The sequence below is a fragment of the Engraulis encrasicolus genome, chromosome 19 (assembly GCF_034702125.1).
Source record: "Engraulis encrasicolus isolate BLACKSEA-1 chromosome 19, IST_EnEncr_1.0, whole genome shotgun sequence".
In the NCBI taxonomy this organism is placed as follows: domain Eukaryota; kingdom Metazoa; phylum Chordata; class Actinopteri; order Clupeiformes; family Engraulidae; genus Engraulis; species Engraulis encrasicolus.
The window spans coordinates 28,490,537-28,513,976 of record NC_085875.1 but is presented as its reverse complement, the minus strand read 5'-3'; the positions used below and the strand labels follow the sequence as shown (position 1 = coordinate 28,513,976).

The window sequence follows — 23,440 nt, the reverse complement described above, 5'->3', positions numbered from 1 at the left end:
AGAATAGCTCAGATCTTGGAAAGGGCTGAGCCAAAAAATGTGGCATCACCGGGTGTTAAGAATTGTGAGCCCTGAGTCCCCTGAGCCCTCAACAGTCAGGCCTCTCCTCACTGCTCTTGGCAGGTTGCCCATCCCCCGCTAGCTGTGGGCTACCTGTCCCCCCCACCCCCCCACCCCCTCTACTGCTCCCCCTGCTACTGACATACAGACCCTTTCACTGACCTACAGACCTGGTACTTTTCCGTCATGCACTAAGTGTGTGACAAGGCAGTGATTGGCCCAGNAAGCAGACCTTGCGGCTCCAGAGGTGGGCCCTGGCCTGCTGGTAACACCCCTGGCTCGGCACCCAGCTGTGCTGCTGGGAGCATATAGGGCCAGGACTAGAGGTCACTAGTCAGACCAATCATGGGACGGGGACTCCATGCACATTTCACTTGGGATCCATCTCTCATTCTCATCATCTTGGACGTTTCAGGATCCCAGCATCCATTCATGAACTCTTGCCGTGCGTCTTTAAGAGTGAGTTTCTGTACTGTGTTGTTACTATGTCATGTCTGTCTAATTGTATTGTTTGTTTACTGTACAATTTGCATTGACTAGTGGCTGCATAGTATATGTTTTCTCATTCTCCATGCCACGGTTCTACCAGAGAGTGTATTGGGTCAGTAATGTGCTACTGTGGTGGAGTAGCGCTTACATCTCTCATGTCTGTTTAATGCATGCTCTGTGTGTCTGCTGTAGGCAGGCACATATCCATGCCCCAGTCCACACAGTTATTGTAGGTAGCTGTGTCATGTTCCCTCCTCATTGCCGCTGCTTAAGATGGCTGCTTGTAGGCAGTCACCTTCATGTTCCCCTCCCCTTTGGTCAGATATCCTCAGTTTCCTCAATGTGTTCTTCGCATATTGTATAGACTCTGTATGTGTATTTTGCATATTGCATTTTTATTATGTAAATGTTTCTCATGTCTTGTTTGTATTTGTTTTACTTTTCTAGTAAAACCACGGTTTCCACGGTTTACACGGTTTGCATTCTTCATCTGTGTGTGTCTGACTTCATTGGACATCTTCATACTGTTCTGGCCGGACAGCCTGTGGTGTTTGTTGTATACCTGATCCAGCCCCTTTTCAATACAGTCCTTTTTCGGGTGCACACAGCACTATTTTTTTCACCGGGTACTGACATGTCAAGGGTAGCATGAGCAATACAACAGCATATTGAAATTGACTGAAGTGGTCCTTTAAGGGTGTGAATATGCAACCATGTTGATGTAAGTTTTTGATTTCCTTTGTTTTCCTCTTTCAAGCTTTGAGTTTGTTTTCCAATTGCATTATACAGCTACACAGCTTAAAGGTGGCAAAATTGTGAAATTATTTAAAAGGAGTGTGTAGACTTTTATAGGCAATTTATATAATCAGTCCATCTCCTTTGGACTGGACTGGTACTTGATAACATTTAAGTAACTTATTTTAAGTGGTTTGATTGAGATTACTTTAGAAAAATCGATTTAAAATGCATCTTTACAGATTTTTGTAATATTTATTTACTTGTAGCCTGTGTTAAAGGGACACAAGGTAGGATTCTAAAGTTAATGAATTACCTTCCCAACTACGTACAGTACCTCTTAAGTTAAGAACATCCATTATGACAACTATTATGACATCTAGAGCCTGTGTTCTGATTTAACTCCAAAACATTGATGTAAAACTCCACAAAAACACACAAGTCAGTCCAATAAATTCTATATCAAAGCAAATTTTATTGATATTAGTTTCATTATTTTATACGTCGTATCGTCTTTGAACTACACCATTAACAGCATGTTGCTTCCAATTGCCATGGTCCCAGCAGCTGGTGAAGCCTGGACTCTGGCCCATCCACGTGCATGACTGCAAAAGAATATATGATTGGTCATGGTTGGTTATCACCTTTAGTTGAAAATTATAGAACAAGCGCAACACTGCTACAATTATGGTCAAGGTTTTAATGTGAAAGCTGACGTTTCGGTCAGTCAACGTCAGCTTTCACGTTAAAACCTTGACCGTAATTATAGCAGTGTTGCGCGTCTTCTATAATTTTCATTTGACTTCTATTGAGATAGCTGCACCTGCAAAAAAAGACTCAAGGTGTGCAGACCACCTCCTCAATTCTACTTGGTTATGACTGTTGAGCAGAAAACAACTTCAGCAGATAGCTCACAAAGTACAAAACCCTGATATGCAAAAGGAAGAACATGTGGTTGGTTGTGGTTATGACTGTTATGTAGAAAACAATTTCACACAATAGTTGACACTCAAGGCATACCCTACCTAGACATCCTAATATGTTTAATACTGAAGGTGGTTTGTAATTTCTGATTAGCTTGATAGCATTTAGGTACTCACCATTAGACGAGAGGGTAAGAGGCATGATTTGCAATGCCACACTGGTTGTTGGCATTTCTGGCCATCATGATGTATCCTTGCTCTCCCCACCAGGTACCCCAGCTAGACAGACAAAATGGCAAACAAATACACACACACACACGCACACACACACACGCACACGCACACACACACACACACACACACACACACACACACACACAATTAATACGTTTGAACGCCTAACACTTTTTCTACACAACCCTCAGTTTTTCCTACGGTGCATCCCCAGACTATACATTTCAAGTCATATCCTGGCTTGTCAGGCTTGTATCCCTTTTACACTACTGGGAAGTGTGGATAATATAAATGAAGTGTACCTGTTCTTCACCAGCCAGTAGTCCTGACCATTGGATGTTCCGTAGCCAACCAACAGCACAGCATGATCAGGAGTTTGGCTGCAGGAAGGATAGTTGAAGACACCTGTAAAATAGAATCAGCAAATCAGTTAATCAGTCAGCCAATAGACCTATAATTCTGTCTGCATGTCTGTCGACCATGTAGGAGTCAGAATAACATCACTGAAGTAACAGTGCAACATACCAGACTGGTAGCTCTGCCAGGCAGTAGCATCAATACAAATAGACAGGGGTCCCACATTGGCGACGTAATACTGGAGAGCTGCCTCACTGCCTCTGGGTGTCACATCTTGATATCCGGAGCAGGTGGCAGCACTATATGCGCTGTTGTAGTGGCAAGTGCCAACCTGAGAAATGTTACATATCATATTACATTTCACTGAACTGATAACTCTATCCAGTATGATTAATAAGATGGAGTTTGATGCATTGTTGGAGGACTTCGACAAGAGAGCAATTTACTGTAGTAAACCAATTATATTCTTCTTGCCGCCACAGAATTTGAACCATCGATCCGCCAACTCCCTTAGCATTCAGTCCCAACTAGCATTACGCGTGCAAGTAGTGTTACATTCTTTGCTATCCGTTTTCGATAAAATGTCTTCCTACTTAAAGTCATACTGTCCTATTTTTGCAAATAAGCTTATTTTACACCTCCCCTTGATTTAAATGATAGGGTTTTACCATTCTCCTGTACTTTCAACCATTCTCTGGGTATGGCAGTGCAAATTTTACCTCCAAGCTAGCAGTTAACATTGAGTCCTATGAGACCAGTTAGCCGCCAGCTGGTCTCATAGGACTCAATGTTAACTGCTAGCATGGAGGTAAAATTTGCACTGCCGTACCCAGAGAACGGTTGAAGGCACAGGAGAATGGTACAACCCTATTATTTAACTCAAGGGGAGGTGTAAAATAAGCTTATTTCAAAAAATGGGACAGTATCAATTTAGCTAATGTTTTTGTAACAAACTAAAGGTGTAATGAAATTACAATATTATAGCAAAAATATTAATAATATGTTCATTAAGTTTGAAGTAATTTATTATGTAAAGGGGCACTGTGGCGAAGCGCGCTAAGCCCCCCACATTTGGGTTTGCATGCCCACGGGGACCCTGGTTCGAGTCCGGCCGGGGTCATTTCCCGATCCCATCCTGTCTCTCTGTCCCTCTCGCTTCATTTCACCATCTCGGACTGTCCTATGAAATAAAGGCATACATTTATTTATATTTTTATATATACAATATTATGTAATGTAATGTCTTATGAAGAGAACTACAATTTCAAAATGAGTTAAAGAAAATGTACATGTATCTTAACCTATTTAGCAAAAAAATAAAAATTCCCAACCTTCGGTGAACTACTTACAAATATTAAAGCAATCGTTTTAAATTTGCCATTATTTGACACACAGATTTCATGCAAACAATTGGATTAATGGTGAAAAACTATAAATGTGTGTTAAATAGATTTTTTAGTAATGCTTAACAAATGTCAACAAATTAAGAAATGACTAGTGTGCTATTTTTTACACCTGATTATTAGACCTGATGACCTGATTATAAACCAGAAACCTTTCCTCTTTGTTCCATGCTTACAGAAATAGGCCATCCACGCTAACACCCCAACAGTGAGAAAACAACAGTGGGGGCTATGGGTCTGGGCCACCAGGCCAGCTAAGCACTGGTACGGCACCGGTAGGCTCATTTAACCCATTTTGTCCTAAGCCCTTTTTGGGAAAACCCTTTTTGCTTCTTATTAAAACCTAAATATCTCAGCATCTGAAGCACACACAAACATGAAATGAGTTTCATTTGGCCCTTCATTTGGCCCTTAGAATGTGTTCATTCAGCTCTAACTTACCCACATTTTTAATAAAGCAGCTCAAATCTCAAGAACCTAAATGCAGCGTAGATGTGTCTCCATGACACAATGGGTTAAATTGGGCTAATGGCGCTTTCGAGAAACGGAGTCCTGGTAAGAAAAGCTGGAAACAAAATGGCTGCCTTCACAGTTTCACTAATTAGATTCTTTCACTCATCTCAGCCCACAAATATCATTCAGCTACTTCAAAATGTCTACTGGTCGACTAAAGAGCCTGGTTGGAGCGGCATCCTTACCCGGGCCTGATAGGGGTAGTAGGACTCAGAATCGATGCCTCCGTTATTTTTCACATACTGGAAAGCGTTATCAGGCCAACCGCCATTGCAGCCATAATTTCCATAAGGTCCAGTGCAGTCCACCAGCTGCTGTTCACTCAGAGAGGGCAGATTGCCATGCTTGATGCAGGTGTGGGACTCCAAAGCACCTGTCTGAATCACATGATTATTTACTTGTAGTTACATACATTCAAGTACACACTCAAACACACAAAAGTGTGCACAATGATTTATTCAGTCCCTATGACAGTACTTACTGCACTGAAGGACCAACAGGATCCACACTGGCCCTGGTTCTTGACAGGAGTAACACAGCCATAAGTCCTCCAGTCCACAGAGGCAGCAAGACCTACATTATCAGGGGCCCTGAAAGGCTCGGAGGCAGCAGGGGCCTTAGGCAGGTCCATCTTTGTCAGAACAGTCTGACGGAATTCCTCATGATCCTGAAGGAGCAGAAGTTGTTCAACAGTAAACAAAAATCTAACTAATGTCGCCACCACCACCAACAAAGGAGCGAACCTGTAATGAAATTACATAGCAATAAGGTGGTCAGCACTGATGTAGCTCTTGCATGCCTATGGGATCACTAGCGATTCAACTCAATATTTGCTGAAAAAGTTCAAGATAGCAACATTGCAATCACAATATGGAGATCTTGCATAACAGATAAACTGTCCTACCATGTCGGAAAACTGGTTCAGGCCCTGGCGGTAAGAGTGAACACCCTGATCAGCCAGCTGGTTGTGAGCCTGGATCTTCTGGTGGTTGGCGAGCCAAAGGCCTTTACGATGTGCCTCCTCCTCAAGGGAAGGATAGGACTTTCCTGTTGGACCAAACGTTTGAGTGAAGGCAGGGAGAAAGCATGGCTTTGACCACAATATTGGTACTGTAAACTAACTGTATATAAACGAGAATAGGAATGCAGAATAAGGGAAATGCTCACCGAATTTGTCTTTCCATTCGTTGAACTCCTGGTCCAGAGAACAGCTCACTACAGCCAGACAGGCAGCTGCTACAATCAACCACTTCATGATGCAGCACACGACAGAACGGATCAGCTACTGATGAGATGTTGCCTGACTCTGGCCCTCTTTTATACTCTTTATCCATGACATGCATGACCTAAAGTTCATTTTCCTGCTACTTACAGTATTTGCACTCCTCAGGTCACCTCAGTTATCTAGAATAGTTTATGCACAGCATGCAATTAAAAATTGGCTCAACACAATCACCTGTAAATAAACAGTGTAACAGCACAAGTCGTTTATACACAGGCTCAGGCCCATTTCCCTTTTCTTTTTTTGTTAATACTTAAGTCCACTGCACTCTGAAACATGGATGGGGACTACTGTGCAAAACTTAGCCTAGATTTAGATACCCATGTTAAATATACTTTATGCAGTCTGTTACATTATGTTCTGTTCCCATTTGTACATCATGGAAGGTTAAAGCAGGTTACTTGCGTTACTTACTTTGTCACCATGTTATAGGTTACAGCTCAGTGACCTTTCTAATTGAACTGTGTCATACTCAAAGTAGTCCTCCTGGAACACAATGCTCATTAATAAACAATCCTATTGTTACATCTTTCTTTTTCTTTTTTCAAGTTAAAACCATTCATGGATAGATACAGTCATCGATAACGCTCTACCTGGCAAAGCAGCAGATACAGTGGGAACAGCAGATGTACACAATACAGCCATGGATAGAAGCGCTCTACCTGGCAAAGCAGCAGTTCCCAATAGGAACAACAAAGGTGCACCACATGTCCACGGATATCAGTGCTCTATTTGGCAAAGTAGCAGATCCAGAAGGAATAGGAACAGCAGACGTGCACAATAGAGTCATGGATAGCAGCGCTCTACCTGGCAAAGCAGCAGATCCAATAGGAGCAGGAACTGGCCTGATTATTATCGACGTTCAAATCTCTTCGAGACTTAGTCTGACCAAGCGCTTAACAATCAATGTTTCCCAAACAGCATGGTTGATCTGTCTCCCTAGCAGGGCAGGAATTTCGCGAGGGCCATAAGTTTTGTGGTTTAGCATTAAGCCGGCCTCCTAACTGATTAAAATGCATTAAAATGCATGAAATTGCATCTAAGAAACACAAAATGTCCTCCTTTTTGCTGTCACGGACATGGTTACCCGACCCTTCATGCACAATTACTGTTTTGTTTTAATATATGGCCTTGGTTATCTTATCTGCCTTTGGCCTTAGTGCCCTTAAAAAATTGACAACTCAAAAGGCCAAGTGGCCTTGCCCTAAAATGACGAAATTCCAGACCTGCTCCCTAGGCTTGCTACTGGTTGACTGGTTTCCAAGAAAATGGAGGGAGTTCCCGATTTTGTTGGAGTTCAGAAACGATATTTACATTGCTCTTGACCTGACTAGCAGCGTCACTAGGAAGGCGTGGCCTGGCTAATAGGAACAGCAGATGTGTACAATAAAGAACCTCCAGAAATTGTTCCACCTCTTCAACAAAGTGCAAGCGTTTTCTGACCCTTGACATGCTAAGGATTCCCAAGCATTCTTCAAGTAGTAGTGATGGTAATAGTGAAGATGTCCATTGCAGTAATGGTGACTATGTTCCAGATTCACAGAGTAGCACATCAGATGAGCCAAGTGATAAGGATCCTGCAAAGGTCTGACGTTCTGTTTCTTCCATGGTCAGTACAAGTACTAGCACCAGAGAATGTACTCCTCAACCATTCACAAAGAGTGAAAAGTCTTTAGATGAATCTGTAGTGGTGATGAGTGTAAAGTGTTGAGTTAAGATACTCAATAAATTTTACCGGTTACAGCTCGGTGACCTTTCTAACTGAACTGTGTCACATTCAAAGTGGTCCCCTTGGAACGCAATGCTCGTTAATAAACAATCCTATTGTTACATACACTAGTCTAGAGTCTAGTATTTGCTCACCCATCCAAATGATCAGAATTCCTAATCATTTGGCCTGTCCAAACATGTACGTATGAACTAAAACACCAAGGCATTCAGACAGTTTTAGAAGAATGAGCACCTCTCAGGAGCTCAGTGAACAACAGTGTGGAACTGTCATAGGATGGCACCTGTGCAACAAATGCAGTCATGAAATGTCCTTACTCCCAAGTATTCCACATTCAACTGTCAGCTTTATTTTCAGAAAATGTAAGACTCTGGGAACAACAGCAACTCAGCCATGAAGTGGTAGGCCACGTAAACTAACGGAGAGGGGTCAGCGGATGTTGGGCTGCAAAGTACAAAGAGGTTACCAACTTTCTACTGTCAATTGACACAGAGCTCCAAACTTCATGTGACCTTCAGATTAAGGATATCACTGGTAAACATAATCTGTCCCAAATGGTTAATGGGCCGACTCGAATTACACAGTGTTCTAATACATCTAATAATATAGATTGACTTGATATTCTGCAATCGACCAGAGAGGATCACTGCATCATATAACTTCATTACTGGTATTTCAGACCATAATCTAGTGTTGGTATGTCGAAAAATGACACAGAAAAGGTGTATTTACAAACATGAAAGTAAAAAGATTTCATACAGAATACCTAGGAAGGATATGCACTTGTTCGAGGGACAGTTAAAACTATTAGATTGGTGTGATGAAGTGCACACTCTTCTCTAGCATTATTGGTGGTGTGAAGGATACATTTGTTAAGAAATGTATACATGGGCATAAAAAAGCTAATCTACCTTGGTTAAATGATGAGTTATGGAGCCTAATGAGGAAAAGGGATCATGCACTTAAAACTGCCCTAAAAAGTAAATTGAATAGTGATTATAGGATATTTAAAGGGCTGAGGAATAAAGTAACAAGCATGTTCCGGAAATCTAAAGCAAACTATTTTATTGGCCTTATTAACCAGGCAAGAGGTAATGGCCAACAGATATGGAAACACCTTAATACAATGGCCAGAAAACAGCCAAAAGGAAACCATGCACTTGAGCTAAATATTAATGGAAGTATCTCAAGTGATGACAGAGAAATTGCACTGGCTTTTAACACCTTCGGTTGAGCAATTAACAAAAACTTTTGGTCATCGGAATGTGCTTATCTCCACACCTAACTATGAACATCCAATTTTTAATCTTCAAGAGGTAAATGAAGAAGAGATATATACAATTGTAACAAATCTTAAAGAGTCTAAGGCCCAAGATATTTATGGTTTTGATTCCTCCTTGTTTAAGAATAATGCAAATGCGCTCTGCGAACCCATTATGCATCTTGTAAACATGTCCATCAAACAGCGCCTGTTTCCTGATGCTTGGAAAAAAGCAGTGATAATTCCAATTTTCAAAGCCGGGGAGACAACTGACGTGGCAAACTGCAGGCCTATAAGTATTCTCTCTATTATCTCCAAGGTAGCGGAGAGGGTTGTCATGCTACAACTCACCAACCATCTTAATTTGTGCCATGCTCCCCTGCATGCAATGCAATTTGGGTTCAGGGCAAATCACTCCACAGATACTGCTCTTTGCTACTTTGTGAAAGAACTGAAGCCCAATTTAGATAAGGGTGGAGGAACAATTTTCCTGGATTTGAAAAAAGCTTTTGACAGTGTAAACCATAATGTTTTAGTTTCTAAACTGTCTTCACATAACATCTCTACTGACACAATTAAATGGTTTACATCATATCTATCAGGTACAAGAATTGCACCAGAATTAATGATATACTGTCCACTGAAAATACATGCTCAATAGGGGTTCCCCAGGGTTCCATTTTTGGCCCTTTATTGATCGGTATGTATATAAATTATCTTCCCTCAGTTTGTCCTGATGTAAAGATTCAAATGTATGTTGATCATACAGTGATATATGCATATGCAAAAACAAAACAACAAGCAGCATACAAACTCAATGCAGCATTGAGTAAGATAGCGGACTGGTTAGATAATTCTTGTTTGACACTTAATACGTCAAAAACAGTTTGCATGTATTTCACTATACGTAAATAGACCACTCAAGAGCCGGACATATTTGTGAAGGGAGAAAGGCTCATGGTAGTCGAGAATTTTAAATACTTAGAGGTCGTTGTTGAAGTTTTAAAAAACATATTAAAAAGGTCAATGGTCGAGTTAAAATGAACCTCGTACATTTTAAGATAATAAGGAATCAGCTGACCACAGAGGCAGCGAAACTTTGCTTCCACTCAATGATTTTAACTCACATCTCATATTGCTTGACCACCTGGTCCCAAGCAAATACAGCTGCCCTGTCACTGATTCGCAAATCCTATAAAAAGGCTCTTAAAATTCTTGACAAAAAATCTAATTTATACCATCACTGTCCCATCATACAGAAGTATGGTTTATTTAGTCTGGACAATTTTATTTCTTTTTCAAACTGCTGTTTATTTTTTAAAATTGTAAATGATCTCGCTCCCCCTCCCCTTAAGAAATTTGTGAGTCTGAGTAGAGCAGAAAACAACACAAGAGCATCATCTAGAAGGGACTCATCAAGTGTATTTAGAAGTACCACTTTTGGTCAAAGTGCCTTTTCTGTAAAAACAACAGGGCTATGGAACAGTATTCCCGTAGGTATTAGGCAAAGCAACACACTCAGTAGTTTTAAAGTGATACTGTCCCATTTATGGAAATAAGTTTATTTTACATCTCCCCTGGAGTTAAATGATAGGCTTTTACTGTTCTCCTGTACTTTCAACCGTTTTATAGTTATGGCAGTGCACATTTTACCTCCAAGCTAACAGTTAATATTGAGTCCTATGAGACTAGTTAGCTGCAAGCTGGTCTCATAGGACTCAATGTTAACTGATAGCATGGAGGTAAAATGTGCACTGCCATACCCAGAGAATGGTTGAAAGTACAGGAGAATGGTAAAACCCTATTATTTAAAGTGGTGGTTCGCTATTTTAGACATTAAGCCCTGTTTGTGTGACGTCTGGGGTGAACTAGAGATGTTCTCATCACAATTTTGACATTTGGTGCTGAACGGAGCATTTGGGTATTCAAGACTACAGCCCCCCCACCTTTACATTGACTCCAATGGAGCACTCAAGCAATCGATCATAAAATGGCATTAAACTTTCGTTTGCAGAGACATGAAACTCACCGAGTGGTCAGAGGTGGGCAGCGATATGTTGGCTCGAAAATCACCGCGAAATGCGCTTCCAGAGAAGATATATTATTATTATTGTCCGTCTTCATTGATTGTATTGGTTTGACTAGTATTACTCTGCGCGACCGGAAATGGCGGTGTGTTTGTTTACGTTACTATCTATGGTTTGTATGCAGGGCTCTAAATTAACTTTTTCCACCACCAGCCAATTTGGCTAGTGGACATTTTTTCTTACCAGCCAAACAGAAGTTCAACTAGCCATTTTTTTAATCTCGCCAAAATAAACTATGCATTAGGCTAGTTTTTTTTTTTCTAATTAAATGGTCATTTTGTCCAACTGTTTCTACAACACAGATACACTATAGGCCTGCATAGGCTACTATATGCCTACATAATAAGCATATTATAGGCTATATATTTTTTCATTATTTTTTAACTTCTGCTTTATTTTTTACTTTCATTACTTAGGCCTAATTAATTTGATTAGTTTTTGTTCAATTCCTCTGAAAGCAGCTGAATCACATCACACAAGCCACTCACATAACAGACCTTTAACATAGGCCTACAGTGACCAAGCACACAGCCAAACACTACAAAACCTCACATACGCACACCCCAAGGAAGGAGAGGAGAGAGGAGGAGCTCTTCTCTACCATGCGCAGCAAAATGACAAGAAGCCTAGTTTAATTAAAAGTAAATAATATCTCGGGAATCTTCGCTTCCTTTGTTACTTCCACAGCTTCGTCGTTGGTTGCTTTTTTTCTTTCTTTTCGATGGCGTGGGCTTTCCAACTTAGTTGCGCCAGGACTCTGAACATTTCAGAAGACAACTGAACTGACAGCTACGGTCACACTACTCTGACAGTCGGCTCTCCTCCTCTGCCCTGGTCGCTATTTCGTTCCACAACCACTCATTTTTAACGTCACTATTTACAATTACTACTAGCATTCACCAAACACAGAACCTTGCTCTAACCCCCGCCACATTCTCATCACTCGCAGAAAACAGAAGTAGCGCTATGCATAATCTGCGTAAGTCCTGTTATTGAAACGGTCAGGGTCTCGCTGCTTAAAAAATGCAGCCTGTTACAGCAAGGTTCATATAGTAATAATAACAGTAGTGACGTTAAAAAGGTTGTAGCGAAAGCGACGAGAGCATAGGAGGAGAGCTGCCTGTCAGAATAGTGTGAGCGCAGCTTAGCTGACAGAAGGCTGGTCGTCTGAAATGTTTTCAATCCTGGCGCGCGCAACAGCATGGAGTCGACGCTCGATGCACTGGAAAGCCCACGGTGGGAGTCTACCTCGTGACGCTAGTGCCCATGGGTAATGTAGGAAATCTCGCCGTATAACGTTCGTCAGAGCAGCGGTTTACCGTTCATAAGTTACTGTACTCGGGCGCTACTAGCCAAATTGGCGGGTAGGTATTTTTGTCTACTAGCCAAAATTAATTTTCACCCGTGTTTGGCGTGTTGGCGTGTGTTAATTTAGAGCCCTGTCTGTATGCAAGCTGTAGTTTTTGTAGTCAGTCCCACTCAAAGACAGCCATTCTACCTCGCTCCTTGATGTCTACACAAACAACGCACTATCACTACGGCCCAATTCGAAACGGGAGGCAGTGACTCGATGACTCTCCTCCTACATAAACATGTCACTGATCAGATAGGTGAAGTTAGCTGATGAGGCAGCCGTTACGAACGGCACTAACGAGTGCGCCGCCTTGCGCATTTGATGTTACGGCGATTCTATGGCGGGAGTTACGTTCATCACGTTAGCGCTTAGCTTACGCATGCTATTTGAACGGTGAATGATCGTCAGACGGTGGAATCGTAAAATAGGCTATCAATAGATCTAGCGACAGCATATTTAGATACTACAATGTTGATTTATCCATTCGATTTTCAATATCTACATACATAAGTGTCAGAATAAAGAGTATGATAAGGTAGTAGCTTGGGTAGTAGCCATGTTTGTTTTTCAGGTTTCCGGTTGAGAGGGAGGTGGCGCACAGCATGCTGGGTACCAAGGCAGCGAAGTCAGCATCTGATGTATCCTCGAAATATCCTCGTTACGCCCACAAATGCAGTCAACTGCCGAGAGAGGAAATAAAGCAATTTTTCGTTTCGATCCACACTTCATGACTCGATGTCCAGTTAGCTCACTGGAAGGACAGCTGCCTTCCCTGTTTCAAATTGGGCCTACATACTGGCTGGATGTCTACTGCTATTCAATGGCGTCTGGGGGGAAAATAGTCCTCCAAATGCTAAAAAGCAGTTAGAAGGCATATTTCGCTGCAATTTTCGGGTCAATTTATCGCTGTCTCCCACTGACCACACGGTGAATTCCATGTCTTTTCGAACGAAAGTTTAATGCCATTTTATGATCGATTGCTTAAGTGCTCCATTGGAGTCAATGTAAAGGTGGGGGGGGTGCAGTTATGGATACCCAAATGCCTCGTTCAGCACCAAATGTCAAAATTGTGATGAGAACATCTCTAGTTCACCCCAGAAGTCACACAAACAGGGCTTAATGTCTAAAATAGCGAACCACCACTTAAACTCAAGGGGAGGTGTAAAATAAACTTATTTCCAAAATGGGACAGTATTACTTTAAATCAGGTCTCGAGAAATGGCTAAAAACAAGGCAGCAATGTGAACATTTTTAGTCATTCATCTTGTGTTTGGTGTTATATGTTTACTTAATCATACATCTTGTTTTTTTGTTTCTTTGGTGTACTCTTTTAACTAGATATGCCTTCTTGGCCATGCAATATTGTGTGCCTATATTTGCACCTTTTAATTGTATTATCAAATTCGGTAACACTTTAGGGATACATCTATTAGCACTAATACATACAATATTACTGCCTTAGTAAGTAACTTGTAAGGCATGTACTAAGCAAAATCAGACAGTTGTTAGACATAATATTCGCAAATGTCTTGTTCATGCACAATAAGGGATTTATTACCAATATAACCTTAGTAAGGTTTCTATTTATGAGTAAGCAGTAAGGGTCAGAATACAATGTGTATAAGCTCCTGGTACACTGTGTGAACAAACCCTGAACAGTGTGAAAACAGATGTGGAACAAGGGTCCCTATTCTAATGTGATGCATTGCTCAGCCCAGATGGCTTAGGGCCCCCGCACTACCTAGGGCCCCAACTCTAATCCCCAGAGGAAGCAAAGTGTAAGAACACTTCTGCATCTACATTAGTCTCAGCAGATATGTAGATATCACTTAATCTACTCATAATTGAAGGGGTAATTGGAAGCAGTATATAGCAAGGATTAGACGTAAACTTCTCAATGACGGTGGGTGGTGAGATGTCATTTTTTCATACACCAATTAGTTTTGATTGTAAAAACCCTACAATAAATGCAGAATGTAACGATGAGTAATAGTTTGGAAGCGAAACTAAGCTATTCCTTTGTGATAAATAAGTTAATGTTTGAGAAACTTAGCTCCAAGAAGTGCAGTGCATGATGGGTACGCCCTTAGTCAGACATGCAATGCATGGCCAATGCAGCAATGATAATATTTCCGTTGTTACGTACATGGCAAATTGTTTAGATAGCAACTAAATTTCACTAGTGGGGGGAGGAGCTAAGGACGTAGGCTCAGAGCTGGGTAGGTTGTCTGTTGGCCTAGATTGCATACCCATCATGCACTGCACTTCTTGAAGCTAATGTTCTCAAACATTATCTTAATTATCACTGAAGAATAGATTAGTTTTGCCTCAAAACTATTATTCTTATGTTCTGCATTTATTTTGGGGGTTTTTACAATTAAAAAAAAGAGGAAGCTAGATGACTCAGCCAGGTAAGTATTAATTATTTAATATACCCTTACACTTTGTAGATCGGGAGGTAGTGCAGACCTGGGTGGTGTGGGGGCCCTAGGTAATGAGGGGGACTTTGGTAGTGCGGAGGCCCTGAGCAATCTGGACTGACCAATGCATCACTTTAAAATAGGGACCCTTATTCCGCATCTGTTTTCACACTGTTCAGGGTTTGTTCACACAGTGTAGAGCATCCTATCCATTCATTCAAGTCATTCATTCAATCTAAAAGACAGCCAATACATACACATATAGATAACTAACTACATATGCATGTCCAGCCACTCGTTCATTCATTCATTCACTAATGATTAAAAATCTACAATGTCTTCCTACCTTTCTACCTTATGCACAGTGCCATGGACACACACACACACGCACACACACACACACACACACACACACACACACACACACACACACACACACACACACACACACACACACACACACACACACAAATACCCATCAAAAACGTTCAAAATTACCACACACACACTCAGTCAGCCTACCGCAGCCTACCGGGGCTAGGTCATGCAGGCATTTATATATGAATATATATACCGGTAATATGTATATATATATGTATGTCTCGCCCAGGCGGTCCATAAAGTCAAAGTCCATCCCTGTGCTGACCCGAGACTGTATTTATCATGAAATGTTATGTTTTGACTGGTAAGCTGGCTTGCTATTGACCCTACCATGGCTCTAACAGTAGGGCACTGAGCTGCCACGCTTGTGACCAGGGTTCGAATCTGGCCTGGGTCATTTGCTAATCCTTCCCCGTCTTTCTCTCCCCCATCCTTTCCTGTCACTTTCAACTGTCCTGTCGCAAAAATAGTCATAATAGACCAAAAAAAATTCTAAAAAATAGCTTGCTTGCTGTGGTCTAGACTTTGCACAGGTAACTTTATCAGTCCGCAGATAACGGCCTAGTGAAATTCACTTGACACATTGTTTTAGGTCACATGGCAGATAATATCCATGGAGGAGGGGGGTTGGAATGGTGTAAAATTTGCATTGTAGGCATTGAAAGGAATAACACAATAAAATGTCAAAATACGGAAAATAAGGTGGCCAGTGTTTCCCTCATAATGCATTGCACACGATGTGGTTTCCGTTTTGCTTGCCGTCTTTTAAGAGTGTCAGACGAACAAGGACCACAGATAAATAGGATGTTGTTGGGTTACGTTTCTCTTACTCAGACGAAGAATTTCTGATGAAAGGCATGCTGCCCGAAACATTACTATATTGAAGTAACAAAATCGGGAGCTTGGTGTCACGGACCCAATGCATCCAATCTTTTAGACGGATTTGCGTGTTTTTTCTTTGTTAAACTGAGGCCTGAGAGCTAAAGTGGAACAGAGGGATGAAAGGCTGCGGCTACAATTTTGTTCTTAAAGGTGCACTGTGTAATATTTTTAGTAGTTTATTTCCAGAATGTATGCTGCCTATTCACAAATGTTACTTTTTTCATTATGTCTTAACACCGCCATCAAATTTTAAGTATTCATTATGCGTTGCAACTAGTCAGGTCAAGAGCAATGCAAGTACTTTCTGAGTTCCAGAAAATACGGGAACTTCTGCCACTTTTCCGGTAAGCAAACAACCATAAGCAAACCAAGGGAGGCGGGTCAACCTTGCCGTTTGGGAAATGTTAATTATTATGCTCTTGGTCAGACCAAGTCTCGAAGAGATTTGAACGTTGATGATAATCAGGCTACATCTTCATACATGGAAAGGGGAATCTTCTCCATGGTCCCCCATTTTGAATGTCTAGAATCAGACATTTTTAACTGCAAAACTTACTGTACTTTGGTCATACTCGTAAATATTGGTTTATTATTTAGTAAATATTCATGAAAAGATCAATTTTTGCAAAAGGCAGCACCATTTTAATAAGCAGCATAGTTTCAATCCCTACTCTGGCCACCATCTTACACAGTGCACCTTTAATATCCTTCCACAATGTTGCTTACTTCCAAAGATTGGTGTTCAGTCAATATTTATGTGTACGCTGTACGGAAAATGTTCTAGATAACGAAGGTGACCTGTGGAGTGCAAATACTGTAAGTAGCTGGAAAAGGAACTTAAGGTCATGCCTGTCATGGATAAAGAGTATAAAAGAGGGCCAGAGTCAGGCAACTTCTCATCAGTACCAGCTGATTTGTTCTGTCGTGTGCTGCAGCATGAAGTGGTTGATTGTAGCAGCTGCCTGTCTGGCAGTGGTGAGTTGTTCTCTGGACCAGGAGTTCAACGAATGGAAAGCCAAATTCGGTGAGCATTTCCCTTATTTTTGCATTCATATTCTCTTTTAGAGTTGGTTTACAGTACCTTAATTGTGTTTCATGCCATGCTTCTCCCTGCCTTCACTCAAACGTTTGGTCCAACAGGAAAGTCCTATCCTTCCCTTGAAGAGGAGGCACATCGTAAAGGCCTTTGGCTCGCCAACCACCAGAAGATCCAGGCTCACAACCAGCTGGCTGATCAGGGTGTTCACTCTTACCGCCAGGGCCTGAACCAGTTCTCCGACATGGTAGGATGGTTAATCTGTTACACGATTCTCCATATTGTTATTGCAATGTTGCTATCTTGAGCTTTCTCAGTAAATAGTGAGTTGGATCGCTGGCAGTCCCATTTGCATGCAAGACATCATTGCTGACTACCTGGCTTATAGCTATGTAATAACGACACACGTTCCTCTGTTGTTGGTGGTGGTGACATTATTTAGATTTTTGTTTACCCGTGAACAACTTCTGCTCCTTCAGGATCATGAAGAATTCCGTCAGACTGTTCTGACAAAGATGGATCTGCCTAAGAACTCCGCCCGTGGTGCCTCCGAGCCTTTCAGGGCCCCTAATGTGGGTTCTCCTGCCTCTGTGGATTGGAGGACTTCTGGCTGTGTCAGTGCCGTCAAGAACCAGGGCCAGTGTGGATCCTGCTGGTCCTTCAGTGCAGTAAGTACTGTCATAGAGACTGAATAAGTCATTGTGCACACTTTTGTGTGTTTGTGTCTGTGCTTGAATGTATGTATCTACAAGTAAATAATTATGTGATTCAGACAGGTGCCCTGGAGTCCCAAACCTGCCTCAGGCGTGGCTATCTGCCCTCTCTGAGCGAACAGCAGCTGGTGGACTGCTCTGGATCTTACGGAAATAATGGATGCAGTGGAGGTTGGCCGGATCGTGCGTTCCAGTATATCCAGGCTAACGGCGGCATCGATTCTGAGTCCTACTACCCCTATCAGGCCCGGGTAAGGATGCTGCTCCAACCAGGCTCTTTAGTCGACCAGTAGACAATTTGAAGTAGCTGAATGATATATGTGGGCTAAGATGATTGGAAGAATCTAATCAGTGAAGCTGTGAAGGCTACCATTTTTTCTTGCTCATTGCTTTTGTTATTGTTAAGGTCTCAAGCACAATCCAGGACTGGTTTATAATCAGGTAGTCTAATAGATAGCACACTCGTCATATCTTAACTCTTTGTTGACATTTGTTAAACGTCTATCTATTTAACACACATATATATATAGTTTGTCATCATTAATCCAGTTGTTCGCATGAAATCTGTGTGTCAAATAATGGCAAATGTAAAACAATTGTTTTAATATTTGTAAATAGTTCATCAACGGTTGGGAACATTTTTAGTATGTTAATATACTTGTTGATTTTCTTTACCTCCTTTTTCCTTCTGCTTGTTCAACTTGGAACAACTCTTCATAAGACAATGCATCACATAATGAATTAATTCAATGTTAATTAATTTACTAATATTTTTTGCTGTAATATAGTAATAATATTACACCTTTTAGTTTGTGACAAAACATTAGTAACACTAGTAAGACATTTTAGCACAATACTAATTAATGTAATCCTACTGATCTCTATCTCACAAAAACTGACAGCTTTCATGAAAACAACCAATAATCAGCCAATGATGACTGTTGAGAAACACATAGCAGGGGTGCAACACTACTTGCACACATAAGGCTAGCTGTGGCAGAATGCTAAGGGAATTGGCGGATTGAAGGTTCAAATTCTGTGTTCTCAAGAAGAATATGATTTTTACTACAGTACTGTAAATAACCAACTGCTCTCCTATCAACATCCTCCAACAATGCATCAAACGCCACATTCCTTCAGTGACCATAATGGCACACTACTAAAAACTGTTAATCGTACTGGATCGGAGTTGTCAGTTCAGTGAAATGTAATATGATATGAAACATTTCTCAGGTTGGCACTTGCCACTACAGCAGCGCATATAGTGCTGCCACCTGCTCCGGATACCAAGATGTGACACCCGTAGGCAGTGAGTCTGCCCTCCAGTATTACGTCGCCAATGTGGGACCCCTGTCTATTGCTATTGATGCTACTGCCTGGCAGAGCTACCAGTCTGGTATGTTGCACTGTTCAGTAATGTTATTCTGACTCCTACATGGTCAACAGACATGCAGACAGAATGATAGGTCTACATGTTGGCTGATTAACTGATTTACTGATTGTACTTTTACAGGCGTCTTCAACTATCCTTCCTGCAGCCAAACTCCTGATCATGCTGTGCTGTTGGTGGGCTACGGAACGTACAATGGTCAGGACTACTGGCTGGTGAAGAACAGGTACACTTCATTTACATTATCCACACTTCCCAGTAGTTACAAGCCTGACAAGCATGGGGGCCGCTAGGGGGTGGGGGGGGTAGGGGGTGGGGGGGGGGGGGGGGGGGCGAGTGGTACAGATTCTAAGGGCCCAAGCACTGACAGGGGCCCATAAAGGGGCCCAAGCACTGACAGGGGCCCTTAAGGGGGCCCAAAATTTGAATCTTTCATGGGGCCCAACATTTCTGGCAGCGCCCCTGCTGACAAGCCAGGATATGACTTGAAATGTATAGTCTGGGGGCGCACCATCGGAAAAACTGAAGGTTGTGGGTACAAATGGTTGATGCTCTAACTTCTTAACTCTCTGTGTGTGTGTGTGTGTGTGTGTGTGTGTGTGTGTGTGTGTGTGTGTGTGTGTGTGTGTGTGTGTGTGTGTGTGTGTGTGTGTGTGTGTGTCTGTCTGTCTGTCTGTCTGTCTGTCTGTCTGTCTAGCTGGGGTACCTGGTGGGGAGAGCAAGGCTACATCATGATGGCCAGAAACGCCAACAACCAGTGTGGCATTGCAAATCATGCCTCTTACCCTCTCGTCTAAAAGTGAGTAGCAAATTCCTACCAATCTAATCAGAAATTACAAACTACCTTGTGTGTCAACTATCACGTGAAGTTGTTTTCTGCATATCAGTCATGACCACAATAAACCACATAGTTTTTCTTTTTCAGTCATGCACATGGATGGGCCAGAGTCCAGGCTGTACCAGCTGGGACCATGGCAATTGGAGTCTGAACCTCTACCTTTAGTACACTAAATTCAATAAAATGCTTGCAACCAGAATTTGTTTGGTGTTGTATTTGGTACGGTTGAAAACAGGTTCTACAGGGTGAGCAGAATTAGTTTGAGGATTCTTTATTTAAAAAATGAACAAAAGCTTATGTTCTTAATCAACCTCAAAGGTTCATAAATATCAAAGCTGAATAATTTTGGAGTCTGGTTTGTTTTCAGTTTTAGTAGAGTATAATTTATTGATCCCGAGGGCAATTAAGGTGTCAAATAGCATACATACATAAATACACAAGAAGACACAAAGACATTACACAAAACATTGCACATATATTCACCATACATATACACCCATCTCCAAAAGAGTTGTCGCCTATCCATCTGTTTGGAATAACAGCTAATAACCTGACTTTCAATTAATCACTTGGCTTCAGAAGTCACTCATATGAAAGCTACAACCCTCCCGAATGAAAATGTATGTACAAAAATAAATTTCATGCACCAAAGAAAGATTGACCCTTTATTGAAGACAGACAGGGCAGATTTTCACAAGACAAAAGTTTTGTCGCCTATCGAACATAATGTGAAAATGAGCAGATAAGTCACTTCAAAAACGCAGATCGGGTGTCATACTTAATCACTGAATCACTCTCACCTCTCTAGAAAATCAACTTTGGCCTTAGGTGTATGTTTAGGGTCATTGTAATCATGGAAAGCAACACAATGAAAAACAATGAAGATCAATGAGAGATGGTGACATATTCGCCATTCGTAGAGCAATACATGTTTAACTTCATGATTTAATCAATGAAAAAAGCCCTCAACCACCTGCAGCATGCATGCAGCTTCTCATAAGAGCTGTCTCCGCACCATGTTTCACTTTAGGCACCATTTCTCTTCTCTCTTCTCTCTCTCTTTTCTCTTCATATTCTTCATCTCCAACACCATACAGTTTTGATGCTATCAGTTCTAAAATGGTTGATCTTGGGATCTTGACTTCAGAGTACGAGCCTCATTAGCCTTAATTTTTGTCAGAATTAGGCCTGACATACTCTTGGTTGGGACAGGACAGTGGGAGAGACTTCTTTGGTGTTAAAGGTGAAGAATTTGGAAAAAATACATGGTGCCTAAAGTCAAACATGGGAGGGATACAGCTCTTATGTGGAGCTGCATGCATGCTGCTGGTGTGTGAGGGCTTTTATCATTGATTACATCATGAAGTTAAAAATGTATTGCTCTACGAATAGCCAATATGTCACCATCTCTCATTGAACTCCATTGATTTTCATTGTTTTGCTTTCCATGATTACAATGACCCTAAACATAAACCTAAGGCCAAAGTTGATTTTCTGGAGAGGTGTGAGTGAATCAGTGATTAAGTATGCCACCCGATCTGCGTATTTGAAGTGTTTTGAAGTGACTTATCTGCTCATTTTCACATTATGTTCGATAGGCGACAAAACTTTTGTCTTGTGAAAATCTTCCCTGTCTGTGTTCATTAAAGGGTCAATCTTTCTTTGGTGCATGAAATGTATTTTTGTACATACATTTTCATTCGGGAGGGTTGTAGCTTTCATATGAGTGACTTCTGAAGCCAAGTGATTAATTGAAAGTCAGGTTATTAGCTGTTATTCCAAACAGATGGATGGGCGACAACTCTTTTTGGAGACGGGTGTATTCACAAGATCAGATCTCTCTCTCTCTCACACACACACACACACACACACACACACACACACACACACACACACACACACACACACACACACACTATCTTAGGAGGATATCATTGTGTGCAGGTAGCTATTACTATGCATATATCCATCTCACTTATTTACTTTGACCAGGTAAACCAATATACCTGTACAGTGTACAGTAACTAAAAAAAAACATTTCTGACATTCAAAAACAAATCAATATAGCCACCTTTGTTTACAAAGACATTCCATCCATAGATTATGTCAGTTTCTTGATCCATTCACGATTATCATTGCATGCATCAGTAATCACAGCCCCCTCGACTCCTGTTCAGAGAGGAGTACTGTTTACCCTCCCTGTAGATCTCACATTTTATGAGGGACCACATGTCTATGAGGTTCAGATCAGGTGAACAAGGGGGTCATGTCATTTTTTTCTTCTTTTAGAACTTTACTGCTCGGCCACGCTGTTGAGCAGTTGAATGCATGTGAGGGAGCTGCATGAAAATCATATTTTTCTTGAAAAATGCTGACTTTGTCCTCTACCACTGCTTGACGAAGGAAGGTGTCTCCCATCCCAGAAACTGGCTGTAGGACTGGGAGTTGAGCTTGACTCCGTCCTCGACTCCAAAAAGGTTTAATCTTTGTTCATCTTTTGGTATCAATACGCCCTGAAGAAGGCCATAAGGGCCGAAACACGTAGGCATTGTAGCCAAATAAAAAAGTAAAAAACGTTGCAACCTTGAGTGCCTCAGCATCTGTCTACCTGGACCAAGTTTGAGAGCCCCTACACTGATGAGCACCAAGGGAAAAAAGGTGAAGACCCAGAAGCACTCCTATTACCTGCTTGTGTTTGGTGGAAAATGCTATCTTGGGAGCTTCACGCTTGACTTTCCTGAATTCATGGGCAGTTATTTTTTCACCTTTTAACACGCTTGTTGCGGCCCTGTTGGCTATTTGCCATGAAACGGTTAATTGTTCTGTGATCATGCCTCAAAAGCTTGGGAATTTCAGGAAATTCTCGTCTCATTGTTATCCATGAAACTAGATTCATTATTTGAGCTGCCCAAATAAAATATTGAAGATTTGGTAATCCCAGACTGACTAAAGCTTCAGGCTTCATAAGCGTAGAAAGACTAAAACAAGGTTTTTTTTTTATTTCTCCAGATAAATCTTGAAAAAGTTATTGATCTATTTGACAAACTCAACCGGGAGGGAGCAAGGGAGCATCTGGAAAAGAAAAAGACATTTTGGGGAATGTTCATTCTAATTAACTTTATTCTTCCTAAAAGTGATAATGGTAGTGAAGTCCATGTCGATCATTCTGTTCTGACATTGGAAGAAAGGAGAGTGTAGTTTTAAATTATCCAATTCTGGGGTAATAAATAAGCAAATATGCCAAGGCACTTAAAGCCTTTTGGAGTAGTGATAAATCCACTCAAAGCTAGCATTTTTTCAGTTGGTGTCATGTGCAAAAAATCGCATTGGACTTCTTGAAATTAGTCTTATAT

General features: G+C 41.3%; 2 protein-coding genes across 3 annotated transcripts; one reads left to right on the top strand and one right to left on the bottom strand.

The window, feature by feature from the left end:
- Positions 1-1,735: 1,735 nt before the first annotated feature.
- LOC134435186 (procathepsin L-like) lies at positions 1,736-6,015 on the bottom strand. The gene is made up of 8 exons (XM_063184042.1): positions 5,882-6,015; positions 5,619-5,761; positions 5,196-5,381; positions 4,900-5,091; positions 2,967-3,129; positions 2,744-2,846; positions 2,385-2,486; positions 1,736-1,889 (listed from the first exon to the last, which is right to left on the bottom strand). Exons 1-7 carry the CDS (start codon positions 5,967-5,969, stop codon positions 2,387-2,389), a joined length of 975 nt encoding a protein of 324 aa, XP_063040112.1. The 5' UTR covers positions 5,970-6,015; the 3' UTR covers positions 1,736-1,889; positions 2,385-2,386.
- Positions 6,016-17,004: 10,989 nt separating this feature from the next.
- Positions 17,005-20,286, top strand: LOC134435181 (procathepsin L-like). 2 transcript variants are annotated; one of them, XM_063184037.1, is made up of 8 exons: positions 17,005-17,134; positions 17,251-17,393; positions 17,626-17,814; positions 17,919-18,110; positions 19,093-19,255; positions 19,373-19,475; positions 19,947-20,048; positions 20,161-20,286. In XM_063184037.1, exons 1-7 carry the CDS (start codon positions 17,047-17,049, stop codon positions 20,044-20,046), a joined length of 978 nt encoding a protein of 325 aa, XP_063040107.1. In that variant the 5' UTR covers positions 17,005-17,046; the 3' UTR covers positions 20,047-20,048; positions 20,161-20,286. The 2 variants fall into 2 exon arrangements, with proteins under 2 accessions (XP_063040107.1, XP_063040106.1); XM_063184036.1 differs by having other exon boundaries at positions 17,006-17,134; positions 20,175-20,286.
- Positions 20,287-23,440: the final 3,154 nt, after the last annotated feature.